Below are 25,397 nucleotides of genomic sequence, written 5' to 3'. Positions count from 1 at the left end.
GTTCTGGGGAATAGCTGTGTGGGTGGGAAACACACCTCTGTTACCTCTGCGTGTTGCTTTCTTTAAGCCATGGATTACAGAATAGGGCTGGAGGAGACTGAGTTCCTGTCCCAAGGCAGGATTGGTCTACCTATATCATGATCGACCTGTGTCAGATGTTTATTGAATTCAGTTTTAACAACCTAAGACAATCGAGACAGCCTGTGTTCTTGTACTTCTCTTCACAAACCCCATTATTTGTCGTCTTGAAGTTCCACATGGGGAGGTTACCTTTTGTCAATATTTTTCTCTCTCTTTGGCTATCTTTAGGTAAAAGTGACTTGACAACCAAGCAAGAAGGTGGATTATTTTTCAAACAATGAGCGTGCGTCTCTAGACATGATTTGTGGTTCGATCCAGCTGGAGCTGTCTGAATGAAGCTATGGGCTGTGCCTCCGCCAAGCATGTTTCTACTGTTCAAAACGAAGAGGAAACTCAGAAGGGGAAAAACTATCAGAACGGAGATGTGTTTGGTGGTAAGTGTTGCAGGATTTTGTCTTTCTTCAACATCCTGAATGTTCTGGAAGGTGTATTTGGGAGCCTTATCCTTTCACAAAATATAAAGGAAAAGGCATGTTAAAATAAGTCAATGTGATAGCGCAGTTGCCCCTTGCAAGGGATAGTACCATGACAGCTGAAGTAGAGGTCCTTAGTGAAAAATTAACATTCTAAGTGATGTACAGTACTGGTCTTTAACTCCTAACATCCTGGAATAGTTTAAAGACAACCAGTTGCACAACTCCCTTATATTTATATATGTGTGTGTGTATATTTCTCATTAGGTGCCAAAATAGTTAGCTCATTTAGTAAAAAATAAAAATCTATTCAATAAGAAAAATAATTCCTCAGTACTGTTGTCCTGTAAAGCAATAAAATGTTAGTTCTGAAATCCTACAGCAAACAGGGTTTGAAGGTACAATGAAACTAGAAATACCCTTCTGTGAGGGATTCAGTGGCTCTGGGAAGCTCTGAATGCAAGATGAAAACATCTCTTCCACTGTGTGGGAAGGCTGATCTCTGATCCAGGTCTTGTCCCAGACACTTGTGCATCAGGAAAGGCAAAGCGATATGAGAAAAAAATGCATAGTCAGCTTCATTTTTTTTTCCCCCCCAGATTCTGTTAGTATACGCTAAGTGTTTTTTAGATAATGATCTAAATCATAATTCAGTTTTTTAAATGTTAGGACTTATCTGGAAGACAATTCAGAAATGAGATTTTTAGATCTACCCATATATCTATCTGAAAGTTAAGTCAGCTGTGAGTAAGCTAGCTTGGTACTGTTATTCTTAAAATAGGTGCATTGCTACTGAGTACATCATATTTCTCTTCGCTGGTGGTTTTTATAGCAGTTGTTTGCGTAGAAGTGGGAATGACGCATCTAGCAGCAAAAAATATCTCCCTTTAATTTCAAAAGCAATGATATTTCACTTTTTCAACCTTTCTGGGGGCTAGCTTGCTCCCAACAGTGGATCCCACAGTAAGAATACCTGGAGGTGTAATCTGAAGAGAAAGTATTTGTTCAGCAAACTTCAGGCCTAAATGGTGGGTTGTTTTCCTGTGCGTGCTCCTTCACTAACCCAATACATGCTGGTTTTGGAATTGAGAGTTCAGTATATTGCTTTTGTTTAAAACAGACTTTAAGTGCTGTCACAAACAGAAAGCTCTATTGGTTTCTCAAAGGAATTTGAGTTTATATTTTATCTGACATGTAGTGAGGGAGCAATTTTGGCAATATGTGTGTGTCTTTTTTTTCTTTTTTTCTTTTTTTAATTGTATTCTGTGGGTGAAAGATCATAATTTTATTGGCAAGAAACCTAGAGTAACTTCTGGTGGCAGAGGATCAAGAAGACTGAAGGGATTTTAAAGGGCTCCCTCTTTATAGAGTTGGACTGGTGTCAGCAGTATCATGTAGCTATTCTGGGATCCATTTGAGGGCTGTTAATCGTTCTGTATGTTGCAGAAACCTATCAATAGTAGAAATGCTACCTGCTGTTAACCATTTTCTGGCACATACTTTAGTTTAGATACACAGTTTGTCATTGCTAAAGATCCGGTTCAGTGACTGATCCTTTTTTAGGAAAGAGTTGGAGGATGTGACCTAAATGATTTCTTGAATGGTAACCAGAATGAGCACAAAAGCCGTATTTTTCCTTTGCTACTGAGGGACAGCTGCCAGGTCAGAAATTGGGCATGTGAAAAAGGTGAACGGAGGTGTACCTGGCTTTACTGCTGTCCTTTTGGGACCTATAAATGATAAACAGGATATTTTGATGCCCAGAAGCAGGAAGCTGCATGCATCACGTGCACAGTGCCTTGCGTAGTTCCTGAACACAGTTTTTTTTTAATATAAAAAAGCAAGACCCAAGGTGAGTGACAGGGAAATCAGGTGGTTCACGAAGAGCAGGAAGGTGATGGAAAGGGAATTGGATGCAGTCAGTAAGAGATTTTGGGGAAGGAGGCAGCAAAGTAAAAGAAACAGAGATGACAAGTGAGGTTGAAAGGTGGCTGATGTGGTAATAGCATTGATAACATCCTGAGAATGTTAGTATCCGTAAATGATGATGTTCATAGATGACGAACACTGACAGTGTTCACATCTGGGGACTAATCTGACTTAAAGCACCTGTGCAGAACTAGCAGGTACCAGCTTCCTAGTTGTAGCAGCCCAGATTGTCTCAACTGTTTCATGTGTGGAAAAAAATCCCGAAGGACTTGGAACAGCAATGACAGAATTAAAAGGAAAATACCTCAGTGCCACTGCTGCCTTCCCTGGGCAGCTGGTGTGGTCTGAAAGGCATGGCTTATGGTATATTGCCCCTTGCTGCTTGCCTAACACCAGAGATGAAAACGGTAGTCGTCTTTCTTCCTTGAACATCATCCCCAGACAAGCTGCAGGCACAAAAAGTCAGCAGTAAGGACTGTACTATCCATCTTGCTTTTGCATTACATAGGTCATTTTGAATGAGAGGAGGTATGAAAATACTTCTGTTTGATTCTAGCCAGTTTTGCGCTTACCCTTGCCTTGGGCTCCTGGGTTTTTTGCCACTTAGGGCTTTTTGTTGTCTGCTTTTTTGTATACTAGCCATGTAGCTGAGAAAACCTTCACTTTCCCACGTGCCATCCTTTTTCCACAAATAGGTGCAGTTGTTAATGTGATTTTCTGTAAGCTCCGTATTTTCTGGTGCTCAAGAGCTTTCCTGTTTTGCTTTACTGCTATAATTTGCAGCTCTAAAAGTAGCAGGTCGAGCTGCTGGGGAATGAACTAGATGTTCATCGTTGCAATTGCACTTGTTTTCCAGCTGGGCAATAAGAACTGCCAGTACCAGCCTACAGCGATACAGAGCCATACTGTCTCTGCTGTTAAGGTTGAATAATCGTGGAAGTTTCAGAATCATCCCCAGATATCCCTAGACATCCTTCTAGTTTAAAACCGTTACCCCTTGTCCTATCACAACAGACCCTGCTAAAGAGTTTCTCCCCATCTTTCTTATAAGCCCCCTTTAAGTACTGGAAAGCTGCAATAAGGTCTCTGTGAAGTCTTCTCCAGGCTGAACAGCCCCAGCTCTCTCAGCCTGTCCTCATAGGAGAGGTGCTCCAGCCCTCTGATCATCTTTGTGGTCTCCTCTGGACCAACTGTAACAGGTCCATGTCCTTCTTGTGTTGGGGGCTCCAGAACTGGACACAGTACTCCAGGTGGGGTCTCACCAGGGCAGAGTAGAGGGGGAGAATCACCTCCCTTGACCTGCTGGCCACGCTCCTCTTGATGCAGCCCAGGATGCGGTTGGCCTTCTGGGCTGCAAATGCACATTGCTGGCTCATGTTGAGCTTCTCATCCACCAGCACTCCCAAATCCTTCTCCTCAGGGCTGCTCTCGATCCATTCTACACCCAGCCTGGATTTGTGCCTGGGATTGCTCTGAACCATGTACTTTGCTTTGAACACACTTCTAGTCCTTCAGCACTTTTTCCTCTTCCTTTCAGGGGAGAAGCAGGGAAAGCAGCCATGCAGGACTTTATGAGCAGCAAGAGGGCTACAGCTTTGCCCTCTGCCTTTTTCTTGTCACTCAGCTTGCATGCCACGAGCCTTACACTTCTTTCGCAGCCCTCCCTCCAAGCTCTCAGAAGGTGGCCTTTCTAGAAGAAGACTTAACATTTCCAAAGCTTTCTTCAGGGGTTCTGATCTTTGTCTTAACGTTTATCCACCCTGCTTTAGAAGAAAAAGAGATAATTTCCAGGTGTACAGTGTTTAGATATTTTTTTTCTAATCAGTAGTTATTTCTCAACTATAGATGTCCCTTTGAGTCCAGGGATTATTTTCTGAACTGCTCAGAGTGCTGTAGGTCTGCTTCTGCTCATCCTCAGAGCCTCTAGATGTTTTTTCCTTCTTTCCCTGGTGGGGTTGGTTGAAGCCAAGTATATGGACTATTTGAGTGAGAGATCATCACTTTGATGAGGACTTTTTTTTTTTTTAAAAAAAAACTTTTAAAGGTCACTGCAGGTTAAGATTGTGATCCAGTGCCATATTTCCTCCCCAGCTTTTAACTTTCTTTTCATTTGAGCAGATGTATTGAGCCAGGTGTTCACTGTGAATTTGAGGCTCTAGTGTTTAACACCAAGAAACCCACCATGAAACTAATGAATTTTTTAAGAACAAATTCTGGTTAACTGAAAACAAAACATAAAAATTTCCTTCTTATCCTAACTGTAGAAGCCACACTGCATTTTGCTGTAATATATATTTAAATAATTGAGTTAGCAGGCCTATCAAAGGAGATGTTCTAGAGAAGATTGAATATAATATGATTATTATGTCTTGTTGGTCTCTAATTACTTTAAAACCCCTCTAATAAGGATAGTAATAATAAATCTTTGTTTATTCATCATTCCACTTCAAAGCTGATTTCCAGGGCAATACATAAGAACTATAATAATGTAAATACCAATGAAGAACAAAATGCCATGATAGAGCCTTGAGCGTTGTTGATTTCAATATACGTTTTAATAATATAACCTCTCTCTTGTAGATGAATTTTACTTGTACCTTTTTAAAAAATCATGGGATGCTCATGTGGGGAGGAGGTTATTGACGTGATTTTTTTTGTGTGTAAGAAAATGATAATGTGTTTTCTTGTGGAAAAAAAACAATTTTAGAATCTGTTTATCAGTAAGGCTAATTGAGATGTTTATGTGGAGCTCTTGGGTGCTTTGCAAAAATGAGAGTAAACATGGCAGGTAAGAATCTTCTGGCAAATTGGGAATATCTGTGCTGCAATTGTCAAATAGAATTTCTGTTATTAACAGCGGCTCCAGTTGCTAAACCAGTCTAAATAAAGCTGAACGCAAAGCACAGTAGTTTATAAACCAATTTATCTCAGAGCAGATATGAGAATACTAGAAAGGAAATCCTTAGCATTGAGGTATTGTAATGAAATTGAAAAACTGGTTGATGAACATAGTATCCGATTGACTACACTACAGCTTATGAAGCATCTTCACAACTTTCCTGGTTTGTATTAGAGACCCGCCCTTGTTTTAAAGATGGACAGCATGGAGGAGATGTGTGATGGACCCGATGTCAGATCACTCGCAGGCATGCATTCCCTTATCTTTCCTTTGCTCCTCCTTGCTTCCTTTTCTTTCAACGGTTATTTCTTTTGTTGATATTTCTTCACAAATCTTTCAGAAATGCCATAGTTCAAAAGCCAAGCAGGAAAGTTAGAGTATTGAACTACAGCAAGTGTTGACCTGTCCTATATGGTGGCAGTTGGTCTGCAGTGTCAGGAAAACAGCAACCCGTCTCGCGGGGAGGGCTCCCTTCTCTCACCAAGTCAAAGAATTCAGCTTGGCCACCTGAAGCAAATGTGCTGCTCTGTGGCTGCCATGCCTGAACTGGAAGGAGGTAGTTTTACTTGACTTCATGTTCACCAATATCACAGTTTAAAAACCAAACACTTTATCAGCTCATCATGAATTTTCTCATGTTAGTGATTTTTTTCTTCCTGTATGTTTTATGGGTTTGTCTCACTTCTGCCAGCCCCTGCCTCCTAATGGTCAAGTATTTCCTTCCTCACATCTGCCGTGTCTCATCCATGTGGGTGTCTCAGTCCACTGCCCAAGACAGCAGAGCTCTGACTTGTGTGCATTTGAATTAAGTGCCAAAAGATACTAAAATAATTGAAACTTTGAAAACATACCCGGTGTATACGGGGGAATTTGGAACTATGACCTACCTTTCCTAAACGTGCGTCATCATCTCCGAAAATATTGTGCCCAAACCTTTGTAGAGTTGACTTTGTTTTGAAGGCTCTTTCCTTAATTGACAGGCCTAGAAGTATCATCTTACTCAAAACTTCAGGCTCAGGTTGTTGCTCAGGATACTTCAGAATATCCGTGAGACTGGCAGAGTGTTCACGTCCTTAATTAATGAGATCAGCTTCCTGAAACAGCCTTGTTCCTGTGCACAAAATTCTGCAGGTCGTCTGGCCATTTGAAGATCTGAAATTGGGAAGATTTTAGATAAAATTCGAAGTGAGAAAAATATATTAGAAGTGTTTTCCATGAATAACACCTTCCTGTTACCTCTTCCTTTCCCTTAACTGTCGGAAAAAAACTGCTAAACCTGAGAATGAGAAATTCTTTCTTCTGGCCATGCTATCTTTCAGCGTGGCCATCCTCACTGAACTAAAACTATCTTGAAAGAGGTAGTTTAAGGAATGTAATTTCTGTCATGTTGGCATGAATGCACGCAGATCAGAAGGGCTTGCTGCACTACGCTTTACACAAACATGCAGCTCGCTTTGCCTGGCAGCATTTATTTTATTGACTCTGTTTGTCAGCTGGTTAGCACACAAATAGTAATTGCTCCGGCTCGTTTGGCTGTCCTGACATGCTTCTGCAATGTCAGACCTTACTTGTTTTAGGGACAGTAGTGATTATGCATAAGGGGACCAGCACTATGGAGTGTCCTACAACCACGCTGGATATTTCGCAACAATAACCTTTTTTAAAGACGTTTTCAAACGTGAACAAATATCTCTGGTACAACCACAAGGACTTGTTCCATGCAGTGCTTAATTTGAACTCCATGGAAGTGAGTGGCACATAGGCATCTGCTCTCTGAAAACCCAGTCTCAGGGGTGCAAAACAGGAGGAGATTTTCATTGCTTAAAATCAAATTCCAACTGAGCTCCTGAAAGGGTAGGTTTTGCGTTGTTCCTGATTGCAGCAGCTCATGTTGTGGAGTATATCTTGCTTCAATGCTTGAAAGCTTAAGAAAAGCAGGTGAGTGTAGGGCTGAAGTGCATGAACATCTTCCAGAATTATACTGGACTCTGTTTTTCTTCACGTTTTTATTCAGTTGAAATGATTTTTTTTTTTTAAGTTTAACAACATCTTTGTTTTTATCCACTCTGCTCCAGCCTAGTTTGGTGATAGCCTGCTTCTTATCTGTGTAAACATGGGTCAGTCCTAAAAACGTGTTTCAGGAAGTGAGAGAGAAGAATAGAACCAAAAACCACTTTGCACTTTGGTGCTATGTTCATGTGGGAAAGGTAATAAAATTACATTGATTATCTAGGTTTATGGTATATTTGTGTAACTCTGAGAACACCCTTGGTAAGTCAATAAGTTACTATTTTATGCCTATACGGAAGCTACAGGGTTTAAAAAATAATCTCAAAACAAAACCAAACCCCACCCTCAGGTTTTGTCTAGTCATGTATTGGTGATCAGTGTGTGCAAATCAAGTGTTTTCCACGTGAATTAAAACTCCTGGATCCATGGGCAGAAGAGTTAAGTGGGGGTTTTGGGAGGCTGGTCATGGCCTCTTAATGCACTCATGGCTTTGACGACGTCTGTCTGTTCATCATGGGCTTTATGTAGTGATTTGATTGGACTAGCTCTCCCTTCTCTTACTCTTCTCCCTTTTGGTTTTACTTGCAAGTGGAGCAGTGCTGGTCTGGTGGTCCTTAGGGATGAGACCAAGTAAATGGAAAGGTTCCTGTAGACTCCAGCAAGACACCTTGCCACTTTTATCAAGCTTTGTTTTCAGCATCTAGTTTCACTGATGCAGCAGTGAAGAAGACTAATTCAGAAGTGATGGTAGAGCAGCTTTTTAAATACCAGGGTGTTGGAAAATTGCTTAGTTGTAAATCATTTCAGTGAAGTAAAGCAACAGTGGTTGAAGACATTCCTCGGTCAAGTATAGTAATTCCTGTGCAACCCAACGCTCACGATAGCCATAGAGTTCCCATTCAAGGAGGGTTCAAGAGCTTTTCCTCACCCTGCACTGCTGTACACATTATGATGAATAAATTCTGTTTTGATAGCACTACAGAGTCTATCAGGACTGGGCATGATTGAGCTAGCAATGTCTGAACATGGATAAAGATATGTCATACTTCCCTGTCACTGTATTCATAGCTCACGCAGCAGTTGCCACCTCTTTCATACCATTGACCTTACGGCTACAGAAGCTTTTTTGTTCGTATTAAGTCAAAGTACAAAGAAAGGAGAAGAAGATGCTGGCCCACGGGAGCTGATCACATCTGCCACCAGTGAGCAAGCCTGTGGTAGGGAGCAGATTGACCGAGCAGAGGCACAGAAACAGCGTGTTTTAGTGTGCTGGAGGGGTGTTCTCAGGCATTGGTGGGGTGAGGTTTTGCATTGCTGTGCCCTCAGCCACGTTGCAGTCTTGCTTTGGGGAGGCACTGCATTTATATCAATTGAGTACCTGATTTACCAGATAAAGCGTTCCCGTTCTTAGTCGTGACTTCTCCTGACAGGAAGCAAGATATAAGCAATAAAGAAAAACGGTGTACATTTGGAGTTCTGTCTCCTGTTATTTCAATTCTTTAATTTGAAAAAAATCAGGAAGACCCTAAATGAGATTACTTTCCCAAATGAATAGCAGATCTTTGCCATATAAATGTTGCTGAGGTTCTCTGCTTACAGGTAGGGAAACAATTGGCTAAATTTAACAAAACAAATTCTTACTTTTTGTTGCTGCTTTTTGAGAATATTGTATCGAATGACTAAGCTGATACAGTTGTGTTGTATGGCCGTAGCTTAAAAAATAATCCCTGTAGTTTGTAACCCATGTTTGCTCTCTAGCCAGCACATATAAAGTACCCTTTTCTTGGTAAGGTCTTCAACCTTAGTATACAGTTCAGCATCAAAGATTTAGCTTAAACATTTAACTTAGCATTGGAATGGTTGAAAATGTGTGCAGATAATTTTGCAATAGAAAAACTGAATAAAGAGGACTTCTACATTATTTTTTGTGAAACCATAGCTTTGTAGAGTTTTCTCCTGCATGGGAATGAATTGGAAATCGCGTGACACCTGAAAAAGACCTGGACTTAAAGCAGAGCAGGTGTCCATGAATTAACTAAGCAGCAGTCAGACTCTGTAGTTATCTTCTTGTGGCGGTTAATAGTCTTGCAATGTTTACAATGCCTTGTCGTGGTGCTAGATGAGGGAATTATTCTGCAATGTCATTCAGCTTAGTGTAAGCACACTGTGTTTATACAGACCTTCTCTGGTACAGCCACTGCTATCTGCTTTCTGGCGATGCCTGGCTTTCCAGGCCGGTGTCTGCTGCGTTTGGCATGATACGCACGCAATCAGACTCAGCGCCTTTGATGGGGATTTATAATATAAAGAGAGGTGAACCAAGGTAGGGGAACAGTTGTTATCCCCGTTTTGGGGGGAGAAATTAATCACAGACACGTCAGAACTCCCCTACTTCCTTCGTTTTATGTAAGCTTTCACCTTTTGCAATCTGCCTGTTGGTGTCGGAGCACCCGAATGAGATGTACCAGAGAACGGGGGGCTCTGAGGGCACCCCTGAGTCTCTGCAAGCAGTTGATATTTGCACAGAGTTAACATAGTTTTATTCTTGGGAATGACCCTTCCCACAAGCTACTTAGCTCCATGAAGAGTATAGTGAAAGCTGAATACAAATAAAGGGCATGGGGTGTGCATTTCACCACTGCGTTAGTGTACTATAAATAGGGGCACACATCCGCCTTTGGCATTTGCTAGAGAGAAGCCAGGATGTATTGAGAGCCTTGGTGCTCAAGGAAATCCGTTTGTTTCATGGTAAAGACAAAATATATTTTTTTACTTAATCTTTTAAAGACAGAATCCTTGGTGTTCACTGCCTGCCTGTAGGTGCAAATGAGGAAAAGTCGTGGTAAAAATGCCACACTTGCAATTGCTGCAGTGTTCTTTTTGTGATCATCCAACTATTGCATTACTTGGCCACAAAGAAAAAAAAAACCAAAACCAACAACAAAACAAAACCCAAAGACTGAAATTTGGCCAGGAAAACCTCAGTCTGGGGGGTAATTCTCTGGTTCCTCAAGTAAGCCTTGCGAAGCTGCACAGGTGCGTATTCATTTCAGCAACAGTAGGCTTTACATTTATAGTAGGAATATCTACTGGTAGAAATGCCTGTTAAATACAAGGAAAAGATACCTGACCCGTAGGTATTTGTGTAGCCTTGCATACCCAGCCAAAGATGCCCTTACAGTTTAGTTGCTGTGAAACTTCGATTTCTAAAAATTTGCCGAAATACTTGGCTGTTCTGTGTGCTCAGACTATAGCAAAACATCTGTTTGCTAGGCATTTTCCCGTTAGGTACTTCTGCAAAACACTGGCACATCATGGGAGTTTTAAATAAATTCTGTAACCCAGCAGTTGCATGTTGTCCTGGTCTGAGGCCCAAGACTGACAACGTTCTATCTTGAGCTTACACCAAAAAAAAATTGGAAAAAATCAGAGAATTTGGAAATGTTAAGATTATTGCCTCATGGGCTTATGAAAAACAAAGCCTGGCTTCTGCCGAGTGGGTGTAGTCGTGCCCTGCCATGCGCCTTTTCTTCGTATCTGTATGAGGCGGGGCTCTGGCAAAAAGGATCAGGTTTAGGGGGCTCTCAAATTATATGTTTCCTTTCTGCTCTTGTACGGAGAGCACTGCAAGGGGCTGTTCAGGCCACAGAGGCGCAGAGCACTTCGTATTCAGCGATACTGGGAAGTAGCGTGAAGTTGCCTTTGTTTCAGGATTTATGGTTTCGGGAGTGATCTTGGCCCATTCAAAGGGAAAAAGTGGATGTAGGTGTTTTTCATGGAAGTCTTCTAAATTGTATTAATTGTTGTATGTATTCGAATTACATACATGTTATCCCTTGTGTTTTGTCATCAAGTATATATCTAATTTCTGACTGTAGGAACTGGGTGCATCTTCAGATCTTTTTAGGCTGAAAGTGCTTATCTAATGTAAGTGCTCTAAGAACACTTTTTTTTTTTTATTTTTAATTTTTTTTAGCTGTTATTAAAACCTGCATTTTCTCACACATTGATATTTTACTTTCTTTTAAAAAGTGTTGCCCAGAGGGTAGAGGAGACATGAAAAATCACTATATTTTTTAATTTTTCTTTTTCTTTTTCACCCAGACATCTTTGCACTTCCAGCATATCCTAAACTTGTGTATTGATGTGTTATTTGCACAGAGCGGCTTCAATGTGACTGCAAGACAGCAGGCAGCAAGTGATGTTCATGATGACAGTAGGGGAGAGGGAGGAGATCGTTAACAGTACAAGGCGGCGTGGAAGAGAGACCAGCTACGTACTGCAGAGAATTGGGAGTTAATTTGTGACTTGGCATATATGCTGAGATGGAGATGTTAAACCAGACATCTCCTGCGACTGGACGGGGCTGTGAGCCAGGCAGTCCCTCGCTGCCCTGTAGTGCTCTGGTTCTGGGAATTTCTGAGGGTTTTCCTCTCATTACTGTTGATTGCTTGAATGAAGTGCCTCTGTCAGCGCTGTGCAGGAGGTAGGAGTTTGCTTTTGGGACTTTAGATGAAGCTTTTGCAACATGCACAGTGCTTGGGGAAGTAGGCATCTTTCAGAGATAATAAATTAACTCTGAGCATTGTAACCAGAGTAAAATATTAATCTTTCCAATAGGTTATTTTTGTAGCTCTTCAAATGGCCTGTAAGTAAAGTAATGTAATTAACTTTTGTATCTTTTGCATCTGGAAATGTGGGCTGTGTTTTATAAACCAAGTTTTCATTAGGTCCCCACTCCCCTCTTTGTTTGTGGAAGTACTAGCATTGAGGAGACATTTGTCTGAATCTCCAGTACGTTACTGGTCCTGGGTAATTATTCTGTCCCTTTCATAATGCAATTAATAAAAATGAAGTATCTGTTGATTTACAAACATTCTTTGAGGTACATGAGCAGTGAAAATTTGATAGACTAATATTAATAGAAGAAAGCTGGAAAGGATGCGAAAATCCATTTCAAGTCATGTGTTGCAGGGCAACAATCTCATTTAATAGTTGACTGATTGAGAATGGCATTACTTGTTAGGTAAAGAGGAATCAGCTTTTTTATTGACAAGGAAACTGAAGACACCTCATCATGTATTTGCAATAATAGGAAATGTGTAATTCTGGGAGTGTGGAGCAGTAACAACTTTTTTTCCAAGGAACTCCTAGGGCAGCTCAGTTCAGGAGAGATTTTTGGTGTCTAGAGCAATCAGTCGACACGTTAGTGGGGCTGTAAGGAGCAGGACCTCCACTGCTATAGAAGGGATGCTCATGGTAATGGCCAATTAGGTTTATGTTCTGGAATATGAGTAGTCCCTGACAGGTTCTATGCTAAAATGATAAATATTTTGCAATGAACTATGTAGGCAAATGCTGGCTGGAGGAGAGTCAGCAGAGGTCGGGAGTTTCGTTAATGGTGAGAGGATGGCACCTGTCTCTTCTCCATGGCGGAGGAGGTCTTACCACCACTGCCTACAAGCTTGCTAGGTTTTTGCCACCCAGTTGGATCATAGGAGAAGTTTTAGCCCTTCTTGTGTTGCTGTTTATTGCCAAGTTTGCTAACCAGCTGTTCCTCTTCTTTTTTGACTTTCCCTTCCACAATGAAGAGGTCTGTGAATCTGAAGCCAGTTCTTCACGCTTTGCCTTTGTAATTTCTGAGCAGCACAGAGTGTTTTCTTCAGGGCAGAGTCACACAATTTTGTTTAAAAATAAATTTGTGGTATTTAAATGTAGTAAGTGATTGGAAATGCTGAACTTCCAACTCCTTCAAGATGCAGGGAGGCCTGTTCAGGACAGATATGTGCTGCTCCCCTGTCATGGTATGGGGATGCTGGGGCAGGACAGGGCAACCTCGATCCAAAAACCTACCTGATGGTTTCTTGTGAACAGCAATATTTTCAAGGGACAGACTCTTTGTTTTCCTCCTGTCTGTTCCTTTAATTAATCTCTCTGCTGCTTGTTTCCTCTCCTGCTTTCATTTCTCAATTTGATCTTTTTAGTGGGCTAGATAATTGCATTTACCGAGTATCCTTCCTGCCGAGCACAGTGGCTGTAATCTCCTCCACCTGAGAAATGGTTTCCTTTGAACAACCTGGCGTCTGGCTCAAAGTTATATATTAATTAAATGCTCAAAAAAAAAAAAAAAGTGTGTGTGTATATATATATATATATATATATATATATGAGTTATATAGTATCAGCAAGCAAAAATCTGGGTAGCCGAAAGACAATTATGACTGCACACCACCAGCACTGGTTTTTGGCTTCTTAATTACAGATGAGTGCACAAAAGTCTGAAGTTATACGCTCACATGACTGTTTTTTCAATACCATCTTATACACGGAGTTTCCTCAGATCTTAAATAGAAGTGGGAGTTTAAGATATCTGGAGATCGTGGAATTAAAATGATACCATGCAAGCAAGATGCAAATTGTGTGTTTAGCAGTAATGGGATTTTAGGATACTGAGGTTGTGTTTTTAAGAGTTGTTCTGAGGTAATGAAATGGCCTGTGAGGTTGTGGTACATCTCCCTGTGTTTGAAACAGCTGCTGTATGTACCTGGCTGGGGGGATTCCTTGGTGGAGGTGGCTGGAGAGTCCCTGACCTTCTTGTCAGGGAGTCATGATGGAGGAGAGCAGAAGCAGAGCTTCAGAGTCCAGGGGCTTTTAAGATTTCTGATCCTCCCACTATCACATGCAGCACACGTCCATGAGCCCCCTTGTCCCCAAGAATTGTTTTGCAAGCAGCTTTGGATAGTGGTTATCTTCTGCTTGTCCTAGCATCTTCCCATACTTCTCTTCGTGTGAAGAGAATTAACCCTGAGGAGCGTGGAAGAAGTCTGAGCTAGAGCAGGAGAAGCTTTAGATTATAAACTCTGACTGATGAACTGTCCTCCCCACTCAGTCTGTAGACCCCAGGTAGATGACCTGCATGCGAGGAAACCAGTTGTGCAAACCATGGTGAGTTGTCACTTGTTTTCCACATAGTGTTGATACATAGATTATGTATAAAGCAGAAATCTTTATGGAAAAATTACTTCCCATAAAATAACTGTATTGGTTGCACAGCAACATGTATTTTTTTAATTTTTTTTTTTCCTTTGCCAAACTACTTCTCTGACCTATGCTGAGGCAGACCTAGCAGATACACTTGAGTGCACCTGTGCCCCTAGTGCAAGGTTAGCTAGCACCATCCTTTATGCGTAACGTGACAGAACATTACGTATACCACTGTAGTTTTCATACTTGGAGTGTGGTAGGCCAAATGTAAAGTAGCCCTGGGAATCTTTGGCCAAGAAGAAACAAAGTAGTAGGAGGAACCAAGTAATGACCTCCTTGATCCAGCTGCTCCTGTCCTGTGCACTGATAGAAAAAAGGGAGCTAAATTATGGCTCCATCATAATCTTTGACTTTATTAGATGGAAGGAGAAAATAAATCAGAAAATCCAAGATCCATAAACTGAGGCACGCAATGAGCAGCAGTGTAGCAACCATTGTAACAGCACCCTCTACCCCAGGCAGAAGTCAGGCTGGGCCTTTCGTGGGAGAGATGGAGAATACCCAAAGGATGAAGAGCTGCAGGCAGTTTGCAGCACTGGAAATTCCTAACAGCGTTAAGAATGGGTTAATATGGCAATATGAGGTTTTGTGCTTTCACAGCAGCAAAGATCAAAATGACGTCTGTTAATGTTAATGAAGCCACATTCCTGTCAAACGTGTCAGTCCCAGAGGAACGCTGCTGAAAGTTGCCGTGATTTGGGCCTGGAATGGGGTAGTCTGATAAAGTAGAAGAGAAATTGCTACAGTTTTCCAGTTTTGTTTCAAGTAACCATCACCCTTGAGGGACGTAATGTTTCATAAAATGCTGGGCGTGATGTGGGGCTGTAGTAGGAACTGCTCGGCAGCTTAAAAAAGCGCTACTCCTGTCTTGCCTAGCTTTAAGGCAGATGTCCTTCCAATACTGCAGAAGTTAGGACCTGGGTTTTTTTGTTATGCTGAATATCTCAATCTCTTTTCCCCCTGCAAAAAGATCCCACCCCTAGCCGTCACATCTACCATGTGCAGAAGCAGTAGGTAGCGTTCCTAGCTAACACGTGCTAGGATTGTGTAGGAAGAAGAAAAAATACTTGAGGGTGATCTTTCCAGATGTGTTGTTGTCTATGTAGTACATTCAGATTTTTAAACAGGTTTTCTGTCAGATGATTTATGTTTTGTTGGCAGAATTGATGTGTTGTTTGTGCACCTGCGCTCAGTTTAATATCTGGTGGTGTCCGCTGCTTCAGTTTCCAGCAAGGGCTATATTTTAGATTGGATTAAGGTAAAATAACTTCATTTGGGAAATGCGAATGAACATTTTCAGATAGTCCTTTGAGAAAAATAGGTTGGCTTATTTGCTAAGCTATTTTTTCTGTTTAGTTTGTGTTAGTAAAAGCAACATGATCACTAGGATTGAGAATTGCCTGGGAGTTGATAGCTCTGAGGACTGATGACAGAGGAAGATGAGAGCCTGCTCGCCCCATGCTGGTTGATCTCAGATGAAATTTCACTCTCAACCCACATCCAGGTGGATTGGAAATCCATCCCTGCAGCTGTGAATCTCAGCAACTAAGTCAGAATTGAAATAACCGGATAGAATCAAAACGACCATGTAGAAGCTGCTTTCTTAGAGTGCCTGAAGCTGGAGCTAAGAACATGACTGAGATATCCTCCATTACTTAGTATTTCCTTTGAGAATCATTAGTTTACAGGATTTTTACAAGTTCTTTCTCTAACTTTTTTTTTTTTTGACATAGCTTTTGCTGATATCCAGGCAGTTGATACGGTAGCACAGCTGGAATAATCTAAAGAGCTCATCTCATGCCTCTCGTGCTCCAGGACAGGATAGACTTGAACCTGTGGCACTCAAGGCTGATGACTCTTTAAAGACATCTGATGGTGGAAACTACAACCACCCAAGCAATCTAATTCTAGTACTTGACTTTCTTTGTGGTTAATGATTTTTCCCAATTTTCCTGGCTCGTTCTAGAGTTAAACTCACCACTGCTTGACCCGCCAGTGTTGCTGTGGAGCTCAGAGTATTCCTCCTTTGTCATGGTGCTGTGGGTGATGTTTGACATGATTTTTATTTAGCATCTACATGACTCACCTGCTGTTATATGTTTCAGTTAAGTTGCATCAAAATATCTTCACACTTTTTAAAAAATATTTTCAGAAAGAGCAATTTAGTCCTTTAGCTAAATATACCTTTTAGCTTTCAAGTCTTTGAGAGAGGAGAGCACGTGAATCTTTGATCCATGGCATTCGTCGTGATCACAGCAGTAGGAGTACTTTCTGCACCTGGCAGAAATAAGTATGGTACAGAGAAATTTGTTAGACAAGAAGTTCGTATTTTACAGAATAGACGTGTGTTTTTATTGCGGATGAAGGATAAATCTTGGCATCTCCTTTGACAGAAAGGCAAGATATACTGAAGAAAAATATGAAGCACAGGAAGATGAAGATGTAGTTAGAAACTTTCTTCTTGGTGGTGTGACTGGAGTACCACTGATCTCCTGTCTGATACTTGATATGTCACTGAAAATAGAGAAGAGAGGCTCACCCACTGTCCCTGTTGATGACAGCAGAGCCAAATCTATTTGTTCTTAGATATCTGAAAGGAGAATGCAGTGTAAATCAGGATTTTTAATAAAATTATTATTATTTTTTTTTAAGACTTGATGTTTAACAAAAGATTTATGCAAATCAGAGTGAGTCCAGATATATTTGGTGAAGTTATACTTTTTTTCTGGTTGTGGTTTTTTTTTTTTTTTTTTAACTGAGCCAGAAATAGCATCATTACTGGTGTCGCTGTGGTAATAGCACTTCAGTGATGTCTGGAAGTGCCGAAGAAATCTTTCTCATAGAAACAACCACAGTTTTCTTTTTCTCCCCCCTCTAGCAATCGTTTCAATATTATAAGTTGATATACTAATTTATCACTGAAATCATTATTAATGAGCGCTGGTTTTCTTTGTCACATTGCCATGGCAACTGGGTGACATGTTTGAGTAGAATTATCTGTTTCCAGATGGAGATCTTCATTCATAAGATTTGCCTACTGTCAATTTTTGCAGCATGTTCGACTTAAAAAGTCTTCCTCCCTTGCCCTTCCAAAGAGCTAGAGGTGTTACTGCTTTCTGGTTTATATCCTGTGATGGGTTTTGTGGTGGGTGTTGTGCTCGACAATACTTCTGTCTTTTATTTGTGGTTCATTTACGTTGTTTTTCTTTCGATTCAATTCGGCTGCTTTTCTTCAACTCTGTATTTGCTGTGGCGATCCTGTCATCCCATTCTTCCCCCATTTGAGTTGTTGGAAATCTTCTCTTTCTGTATATAATATACCACACAATGGAAGGCAGTACTTGATTTGTACTTTTACACGTGAAAGGAGCATAAAGTTTTTTTTCTCTTTATATATGATACACCACACTGAGTAATAGTGTCCTAAAATTTTTATCATATTCACTACTCAGTTTTTAGTTTTGCACAGGAAAGAAGCATAAAGATGTTTCACTTTTGTTTTTGATTTAAAACTGTGTTTAGGAAAAAGAAAAAGGGTATTACTCTTTAGCAAGGTAGAGCAAGGTAAATATGCACAGAACTTTGCATAATTTATTTTATTTTGAACTTCTTATGGTTTTAAAGGTCTTGTTGAGTGCCATACTTAATTAGGTCCTACTTGATCTCAGTCAACATTTAAGGATTTCTCTGGGTTTGTTTCTGATCGCTCAGACCAAAATATCTCAAAATGCTATATTTACTTTAATAGAAATCAGAAGATGAAAATCAAAAGGTAAATTTTGCATCCTTTTGCAAATACCTAAAGGTGTTACCTTTAGGGAAGGCATCAAAGGCCCATTCCTCCAACCTGTCTTTAATCTAATTTTCATATTTACTTAAAGCCATTAATGAACATACACTCCGTGTCGTACTTCAGGGTGTGGCTGTTGCTTAAACATCCATTCTTTTGTGTTTGCAGCACTTTCATCCTGACAGTAACTTTAGAACAAGAACGGTCTCTTAAATAGCTCAGGATTTGTGGTTTCTGAACACTTCATCTTATATATATATATATATATATATTTATAGTATCTATAGAAGATAAATATTATCTTCACCTAGTCAAAAAAGTCTATATATAGTTGTGTCCTCCCAATAATAATGTAATATAGTGCAAGACCTGTCTTCTGCAAATAATTACTTGAATTTAATTGCTATATTTAGTATATTTGTGATAATGAATATTGTCTTACTCGTGAAGAGCAAGGTGTTACGCGTTAGAATAATTCCTTTTCTGTTACATCAACTAGCAGTGTCCTCCCTCGGTAGGCTGCTCACTGCCACCTTTCCTCCTTTGCACCCTTTGGTTGCCTTTTGGTTGACTGCTCATTGCAGTCTTGGCTGGGAACGTGCAAAATATTGACTGGTCCCATTGCTTTCAGGAATTGTTCTGCGTTTCTCATATCAGATCTGAACTTGAACGTGCTCATGATGGGACCATGCAAATGAAGAGATTTTACAGCTTAGCTTGATCCGGGAGGGGGGGAAGGCGTTCCACATGAATGTGAAGGGTGAAATTTGTGTCTCTGAGTACTGTAAATGCTAGAGGGAGACCTGCGAGCAAAATCTAGTGTTTCTTCTCAGATAGCAGGAAGGTTACAGGTATAAATATCATCTTTTTAGCTGTGATTCGGGCAGTTACTCGTATTTAAGCAGCCGAGTTCAGTGACTACTGAAATTAGTTAGAGGTGGGATTTTTTCTCAATGTGTTGGCTAGTTCAGAAAGTGGATATTTCCAGGTATGCCTCCTCGTACCTGGGAAGCTGTAGTGCTTGCAGTCAGCTGGATACTCCTCCTTATTCTTTCTGTGGCAGTATAATTACTTAGCTGTTTTTTTCCCCCTTTGAAAGTGGAATCGTATCTATTTATACCTCCCTCCAGCAAGAGACTACTCAGTATGAGATAATGTTGCCAATATATTGTATTTGTGCTCCCTATTTTAAGGAAAATATTTTGCCTATGATAGGAAATTATTAGAGCTTGTGAGTCATAACATTGCTTTAAACTTCACATTGCCGATCCCTTCCCTTCATCTCTGTGTGCATCTGATAAAACAGTTGTTCATGGCTCAGTCCTCTCTTCTGCTCCCGTTAACTGAAATTAGGTTGATCGCTTGCTTTCCACAGGCCAGCGCTGGTTTTGCCCGTTTGTCTGGTATTGATACACGCAGTACTTGCTCAAAACACGTGGTTTTGATGGAGTTGCTAGCTGCGTGGCACTCCTGTCTGTTAATCATTTGTTTAGGTGCTGAAGGCTGAGTGTTGGCTACTCAGTCTGCTTCTTCCTTAGTGTGCCTCATCCCCAGGAGGTAGTCTCTTGGCCTTTAAGGCAGGTCATCGGCTTTAGACTGCATCAAATTTATGTTGCTTTTTGAGATACAAGTAGAGATTTCTCATGCCCAAGCACATACCGTATAATAGAGCCATGACATTAATATTAATTTTGTAAGACACTTTCTATTAAAAGAGTAATTCTGCTAACATGTACAGAAGCAAGTGTCTTCTGCTTTGACCTCCTGAGTTTCTTTTATCTGTATTCTCCTAACGAGAAGGTGTATTTCTCTGAAGTAAGACTTGCTAGTTGGCATGATGTGTTCAACTTGTCCTGAAAATGTAATGAAAAATGACTGGATTATTTTTGGAAACTTTTTTTGCTGCTGCATGTCTCAGGCATGAAATGTCCAGGCATCTGCACTTCTGCAGTTGGTAGGATGGAGAGAAGAGTAATGTCAACTGTGCTATGCTGCACAGATAATTGAATAGGTATTGTATTCCTAAGTAAAGTATTGGGGGAAAGCGTGTTTACGAACTCTGTGGAAATTGCACAAGAAAACTGTGCTATGTTCTTTCCCACCATTTCAGGGCTACTTGATGTGTCTGGAAAATGATGCAGCATTTGAAGGATCTGTGCCCATGCTCAATGTGAATTTAAAATTATGTTTTTGAGAACTTTTGTTGATAATAATCTCTAGAAAGAGTCATGTGGAGCTGAAGCTGGAAAGGCAACGTAGCCTAGAAATTCACACAACCACGAAGACTGGGAGCTGGCTGCCCGGGCAACTCAAGTAGTCCTTAAATGTCCTGTGTCCATGTCTTAATCCTTACCCTTGCTTAGCCTGACTCTGTCCACAGATTCTCTAACATTTATTTTTTTTATGGATCCTACACAATTCAGGGAGATCTCTGCTGAAGTTAATAGCAAGAGGAGCTCTAAAGAAAACATTGGACTGATTCTTGTTGAAGATGGTCACCTAACTAATAGAGATGAAGAAAAAGCAGATGCTTTTTTTGCCTCAGTCTTGAATAATACTGATAGACCTTGGGCTACCTGGTCCTCTGAGTTGGATACTGTCCCTCACAGCATCCTTCTGGAGAAGCTTTCCAGCTGTGGGATGAGCAAGTTTATGGTGTGCTGGATGAAGAGCTGGTTGAAGGGCAGAGCAAAGGGTTGTAGTGAACGGGGCTATGTCTGGCTGGTGACTGGTCGCCAGCAGTATTGCTCAGAGCTCAATCCTAGGGCCAGTTCTGTTTGATATTTTTATCAACGACCTGGATGCAGGAGTTGAATGCACCATTAGCAAGTTGATGATACCAAACCAGGAGGTGCTTTTGACTCTCTCGTGGGACAAGAGGCCTTGCAGAGGGATCTAGATAGATTGAAGCACTGGACAATCATTAATGGCATGAAACTTAAATCCAAATGCTGGATTCTGCATCTAGGATGGAGTAGCACTGGGCAGAAGTATAAACTGGGAGAGGAGTGGCTGGAGAGCAGCCCTGCAGGAAGGGACCTGGGGGTGCTGGTGGCAGCAGGCTCCACAGAGACCAGCAGTGTCCCCTGGCAGCCAGGAGGGCGAACCGCATCCTGGGGTGCATCAGACACTGCAGGACCAGCCAGTCAAGAGAGGGGATTGTCCCGCTGCATTTAGCGTTGGTGCAGCCTCACCTTGAGTACTGTGGGCAGTTCTGGGCCCCACCGTGTAAGAAGGATGTGAAGGTCCTTGAGTGCGTCCAGAGGAGGTCAGCAAAGCTGGTGACAGGGCTGGAAGGAACATTCTGTGAGGGGTGGTTGAGGACTCTGAACTTGTCTAGTTTGGAGAAAAGGAGGCTGAGGGGCAACCTCATTACTCTCTACAGCTTCCTGAGGGGAGGGGACGTGGAGAGGGAGGTGTTGATCTCCTCTCCCTGGGATCCAGTGGTAGGACACATGGGAATGGCTCAAAGCTGCCCCAGGGAAGGTTTAGACTGGACATTAGGAAGCATTTCTTTATTGAGAGGGAGGTCAGACGCTGGAACAGGTAGCCAGTGCCCCAAGCCTGTCAGCGTTTGAGGCATTTGGACAATGCCCTTAACAACAAGCTTTGACTTTTGGTTGGCTGTGGAGCAGTCAGGCTTGGACTAGGGGATCACTGTAGGTCCCTTCCAGCTGAACTACTCTGCTTTGCAAGTAAAAGCAGCCCCAATTTGTAAATAGTAATGCTGCAATAATTACAGGAGTGTTGTCACAATGGTGATGATGAATATTGGGCAGCCAGGTGCCAACAAGTTCTCAGCTCAGATACCTGAACAGTGGTACCTGGCAGCACTCTTACGATCAGTTAGAGAAGAAATACAGAATTAAGTTTCTAAGAAAAACTTTCCTTCCCATCTTGCCTCCATCCTATTGAACTGGATCAAACTTTTATATAAAAATCTGATTATAATGACTGTCAGTCACGGGCTCATCAGTGCCCTGCTCCGCTTGCTACAGGAGACGATGTCTTTCAAGGAAGCATCCCTTATGTACAGTCCGCGTAGGATGGTCTGCTGCCCGGGCGTGTGCTCAGTGTTCGATCACAGCTAATCTCTTGGAATAAGCAGGAGACATGTTTCAGAGGTTATTTTTGCCACTGAACGTCAGGACCTCCATACCTTACCTACAAGGCCGGGTTGAACATGCCTCTCGTTTTCAGTTAATGTGGACTAGCTGCAGGTTGTGCAAACTTCCTGTGTGCTATTTTCTCTCTCTCATCTGTTTTCCTGTTCAAATCCATACGTGCCACCGTGGGAGTTTTATGCTTTTTCTGCATGTAGGTTTTATTGCTAATCACAACGGAGATCGTTGAAGGAGTGAGAAAAATACAAGTTAGACATTGCAGTCAATCAAGTACTTCTAATTGCCAGGCTTTATTGTGCTCAGCCTTTTTGGTTTTGTGAATTGTCGCCTCCAGACTACCTGACTTCCATTTAAAAACGAAAACCAAATCAGCATTGTTGTTCACGTTTACCAATCTAATAATATTGTCTTAAATTCTGCCATCTGTTTAGAGACTCTGCATCTGAGGTGCTGTTTTTTGATAAATTCACAGTTTTCCTTAAACTCTATAATATAAAAAGCATATAGATATAGACTAGGCCAAATGCAAAACTATGCTGTATTTTTAAAAAAAGATTGATTTTGAAAGTTAGACTTATTTAACTTATACACTCTGTGACTAACAGTTTCCTGTAAACAGACTTCCTCTAAATAATTTTAATTTTTTTTTAACAGTACAGTAACCCAGAAAAATTCAGTTCTGTTTTGGTTTTCCTTTAGCAAATGACATAAATTGCTTGAAAACTCAAATAAAAATGATAACGTTTGTGTGGGTTCTTTTAATCTGTCCAGATTTTACCTTTTGTTTATAGTGTTGTCTTATTTTATTTTGTATTAAGATTTTCCTCTTAGATGGGGTGAAGTTTTTTCCTTCTGCATTATATATCCTGGCTGGAGGAGTCTGAGTGCAAAACTCTGGGTGTTTTTGCTATGGATTCACGTGCTACAAAGATGACCAGAGCAAAAAGCTGTAACAGGGGCTGAGAAAAGGCAGTGCTGGCACTGCAAACACTGTGTTCTAGGGCTGGAAAGAAGAGTTACCAAATCCCATCTTGTTCTACAAAAAACCCCCTCACCCTTTGTTCAGGCTTTGGGTGAGGCTGTTGTGGGGTAGCACTCGTATGGCAGATAATACTTCAGTACTGACACAGAAGCTGGGCATTTATTATTTGAAGAGCTAAAGTGCCTAGCTGATAAATATTAAGGACAAACCAGGAATCTTACTTCTCTTATTCCTGATTTTCACACTGGATTTTTACCTGGGTGCCGTTCATATGCTCGTGGTGGGAGGCGTGGGGAGAGGAGGATGCTCAGAATGGGACCTTTTCTCCAGAAATCTCTGTGTGACTGTGCATGGTGTACCTTTTGCTTTAGCTCTGTTAAAACAGTGCAGGAAGAATGAAATTTAAAAAATGAGGTGGTTTTTGGTGTGGGTTTTTCCTCCCAGCTTTTAACTTACATTTTAAATAGCCTCTGTCAACATTGCTTTTCAAAAGAGATTTTTTTAATGCAAGGGACATCCATGAGCAGACTGCTCTCTGTAGTAACTACTGTACATTTCTTGTTTGCCCACTGATAATAAAAATCCAGAGAGGATGCAGGAGCAAAGAACTTGTTTGTATCAAACATATTATGCAGAAAACGAGACATCTGGGGGAGAGTACATACTGAACGTCCCCCTCTTTGTGGTGCCGTGGCTATATTAGACGATAGAGCTACTGAACAATTGCTGGAAGCTAGAACTGGCAGTTCTTACTGAAGCTTCAGTCAGGAAAAACTCCCTTGGTATCAGTCACATTTAAGCCTTTGAAACTTTATATGTGTAATTTTTAGTTGCTTTGCTTAATTAGGGTCTTTTCTAGTCAGTTGTTTTGGTTTTAGTTTGGTTTTTTTTTCCCAGCTGCTGAACTACACTGGTTCAAATTTTTTTTCCTTTTTTTTTTCTTTTTTTTTTTTTTTCTTGGTGCTCAGATGAGTATAGGATCAAACCAGTGGAAGAGGTCAAATACATGAAAAATGGGGGAGAAGATGATCAGAAAATAGCAGCCAGGAACCAAGAAAACTTGGTAAGGAATGAACTTATCGCTTATCTAATGAAATTACGTGGCTCTGCTTTTGTAATGAAATATGCAACGTGCAGCACATTTAAACTACAGCTTACGCGCGGCAAGAGCATTTTCTTAAAAATGTCATAACTCTCTGCAAAGCTCACGTATAAGGTGCAGAATATGGCTCTTTCCTGCTTGTCTTTCTGAATTATGCTCTACTTGATCTTGGAGTGAGTGCTTCCATGATTATACTTGCTCACCTCCTTTGCAGATCCAAATATACGTGCATTGAAATGTATATGTCTGTATTGCAAACGAGTTGGTAGTAAAGCAGCAGTGTGCTGCCATTAAGAAAATGACCTACTTATGTAGATGTTATTTGCTCTGTGCTTTCTGGTTTTACATATTTTACAATTCACAGGGAATGCAGTCTGGAGTAGAAAAAACAATACATCCGTAACACAGCAGTCACAAGAATAATTTTGTGTGTGTTTCTTTTTCCCTGATCTGAGCACCTTGCTGGCTCATAGTTCCACTTACAGGAAGGAAATCTCAAGTAAACTCTTGAAATAACTAGGATACTGTTGAAGTGGCTTAAAAATCACAGCTGAGTCACTACTGGCATTTCTGAGAGTCGTTTCTTCTCTTCTAAAGCTGAAGGAATGTCTATTTTGTAATTGGCTGACTGGGGCTTTGCCTGGTTTAACTTTTTGAAGACATCTCCCAATTACAAGAGTTGGGCGCAACATTTCACATCTGGTTCTACTGATTCATTTCAGCTTTTCTTCACGTAGGATTGCTTTTTCCCTCCCCTCCATCAGTAAGACCAACAGGGGAACATCATCAGCAGATTTCAGTGGAACCGTTATCACCAGCTGAGGATTTGCCTTTTACCATCGTTGGGCACAAGAACCCACTGTTTGGGATTTTTTCTTTTCCTGAAGATGTGAGCGAGCTTCATGCAACCTGGGTACTTTATATTCACTCTTCTAGACACACGTTCTTGCGTTACAGAACTAC

At 41.0% G+C, this 25,397-nt stretch overlaps 1 protein-coding gene across 2 annotated transcripts in view; it reads left to right on the top strand.

Moving 5' to 3' along the window:
• The window catches only part of C8H1orf21 (chromosome 8 C1orf21 homolog), a 119,394-nt gene that overhangs the window by 46,421 nt on the left and 47,576 nt on the right, over window positions 1-25,397 (top strand). For both annotated transcript variants that reach the window (XM_086753554.1, XM_086753555.1), the window contains exons 2-3: window positions 310-515; window positions 24,301-24,395. In XM_086753554.1, the coding sequence (XP_086609680.1) occupies window positions 422-515; window positions 24,301-24,395 (189 nt within the window). In that variant the 5' untranslated portion in view covers window positions 310-421. The remainder of the gene's footprint in view (window positions 1-309; window positions 516-24,300; window positions 24,396-25,397) is intronic.

Source organism: Chlamydotis macqueenii, chromosome 8 (assembly GCF_036417535.1).
Source record: "Chlamydotis macqueenii isolate bChlMac1 chromosome 8, bChlMac1.mat, whole genome shotgun sequence".
Classification (NCBI taxonomy): Eukaryota; Metazoa; Chordata; class Aves; order Otidiformes; family Otididae; genus Chlamydotis; species Chlamydotis macqueenii.
Note: the sequence above shows the minus strand (reverse complement) of the source record. Positions and strands in the feature narration are given on the sequence as shown.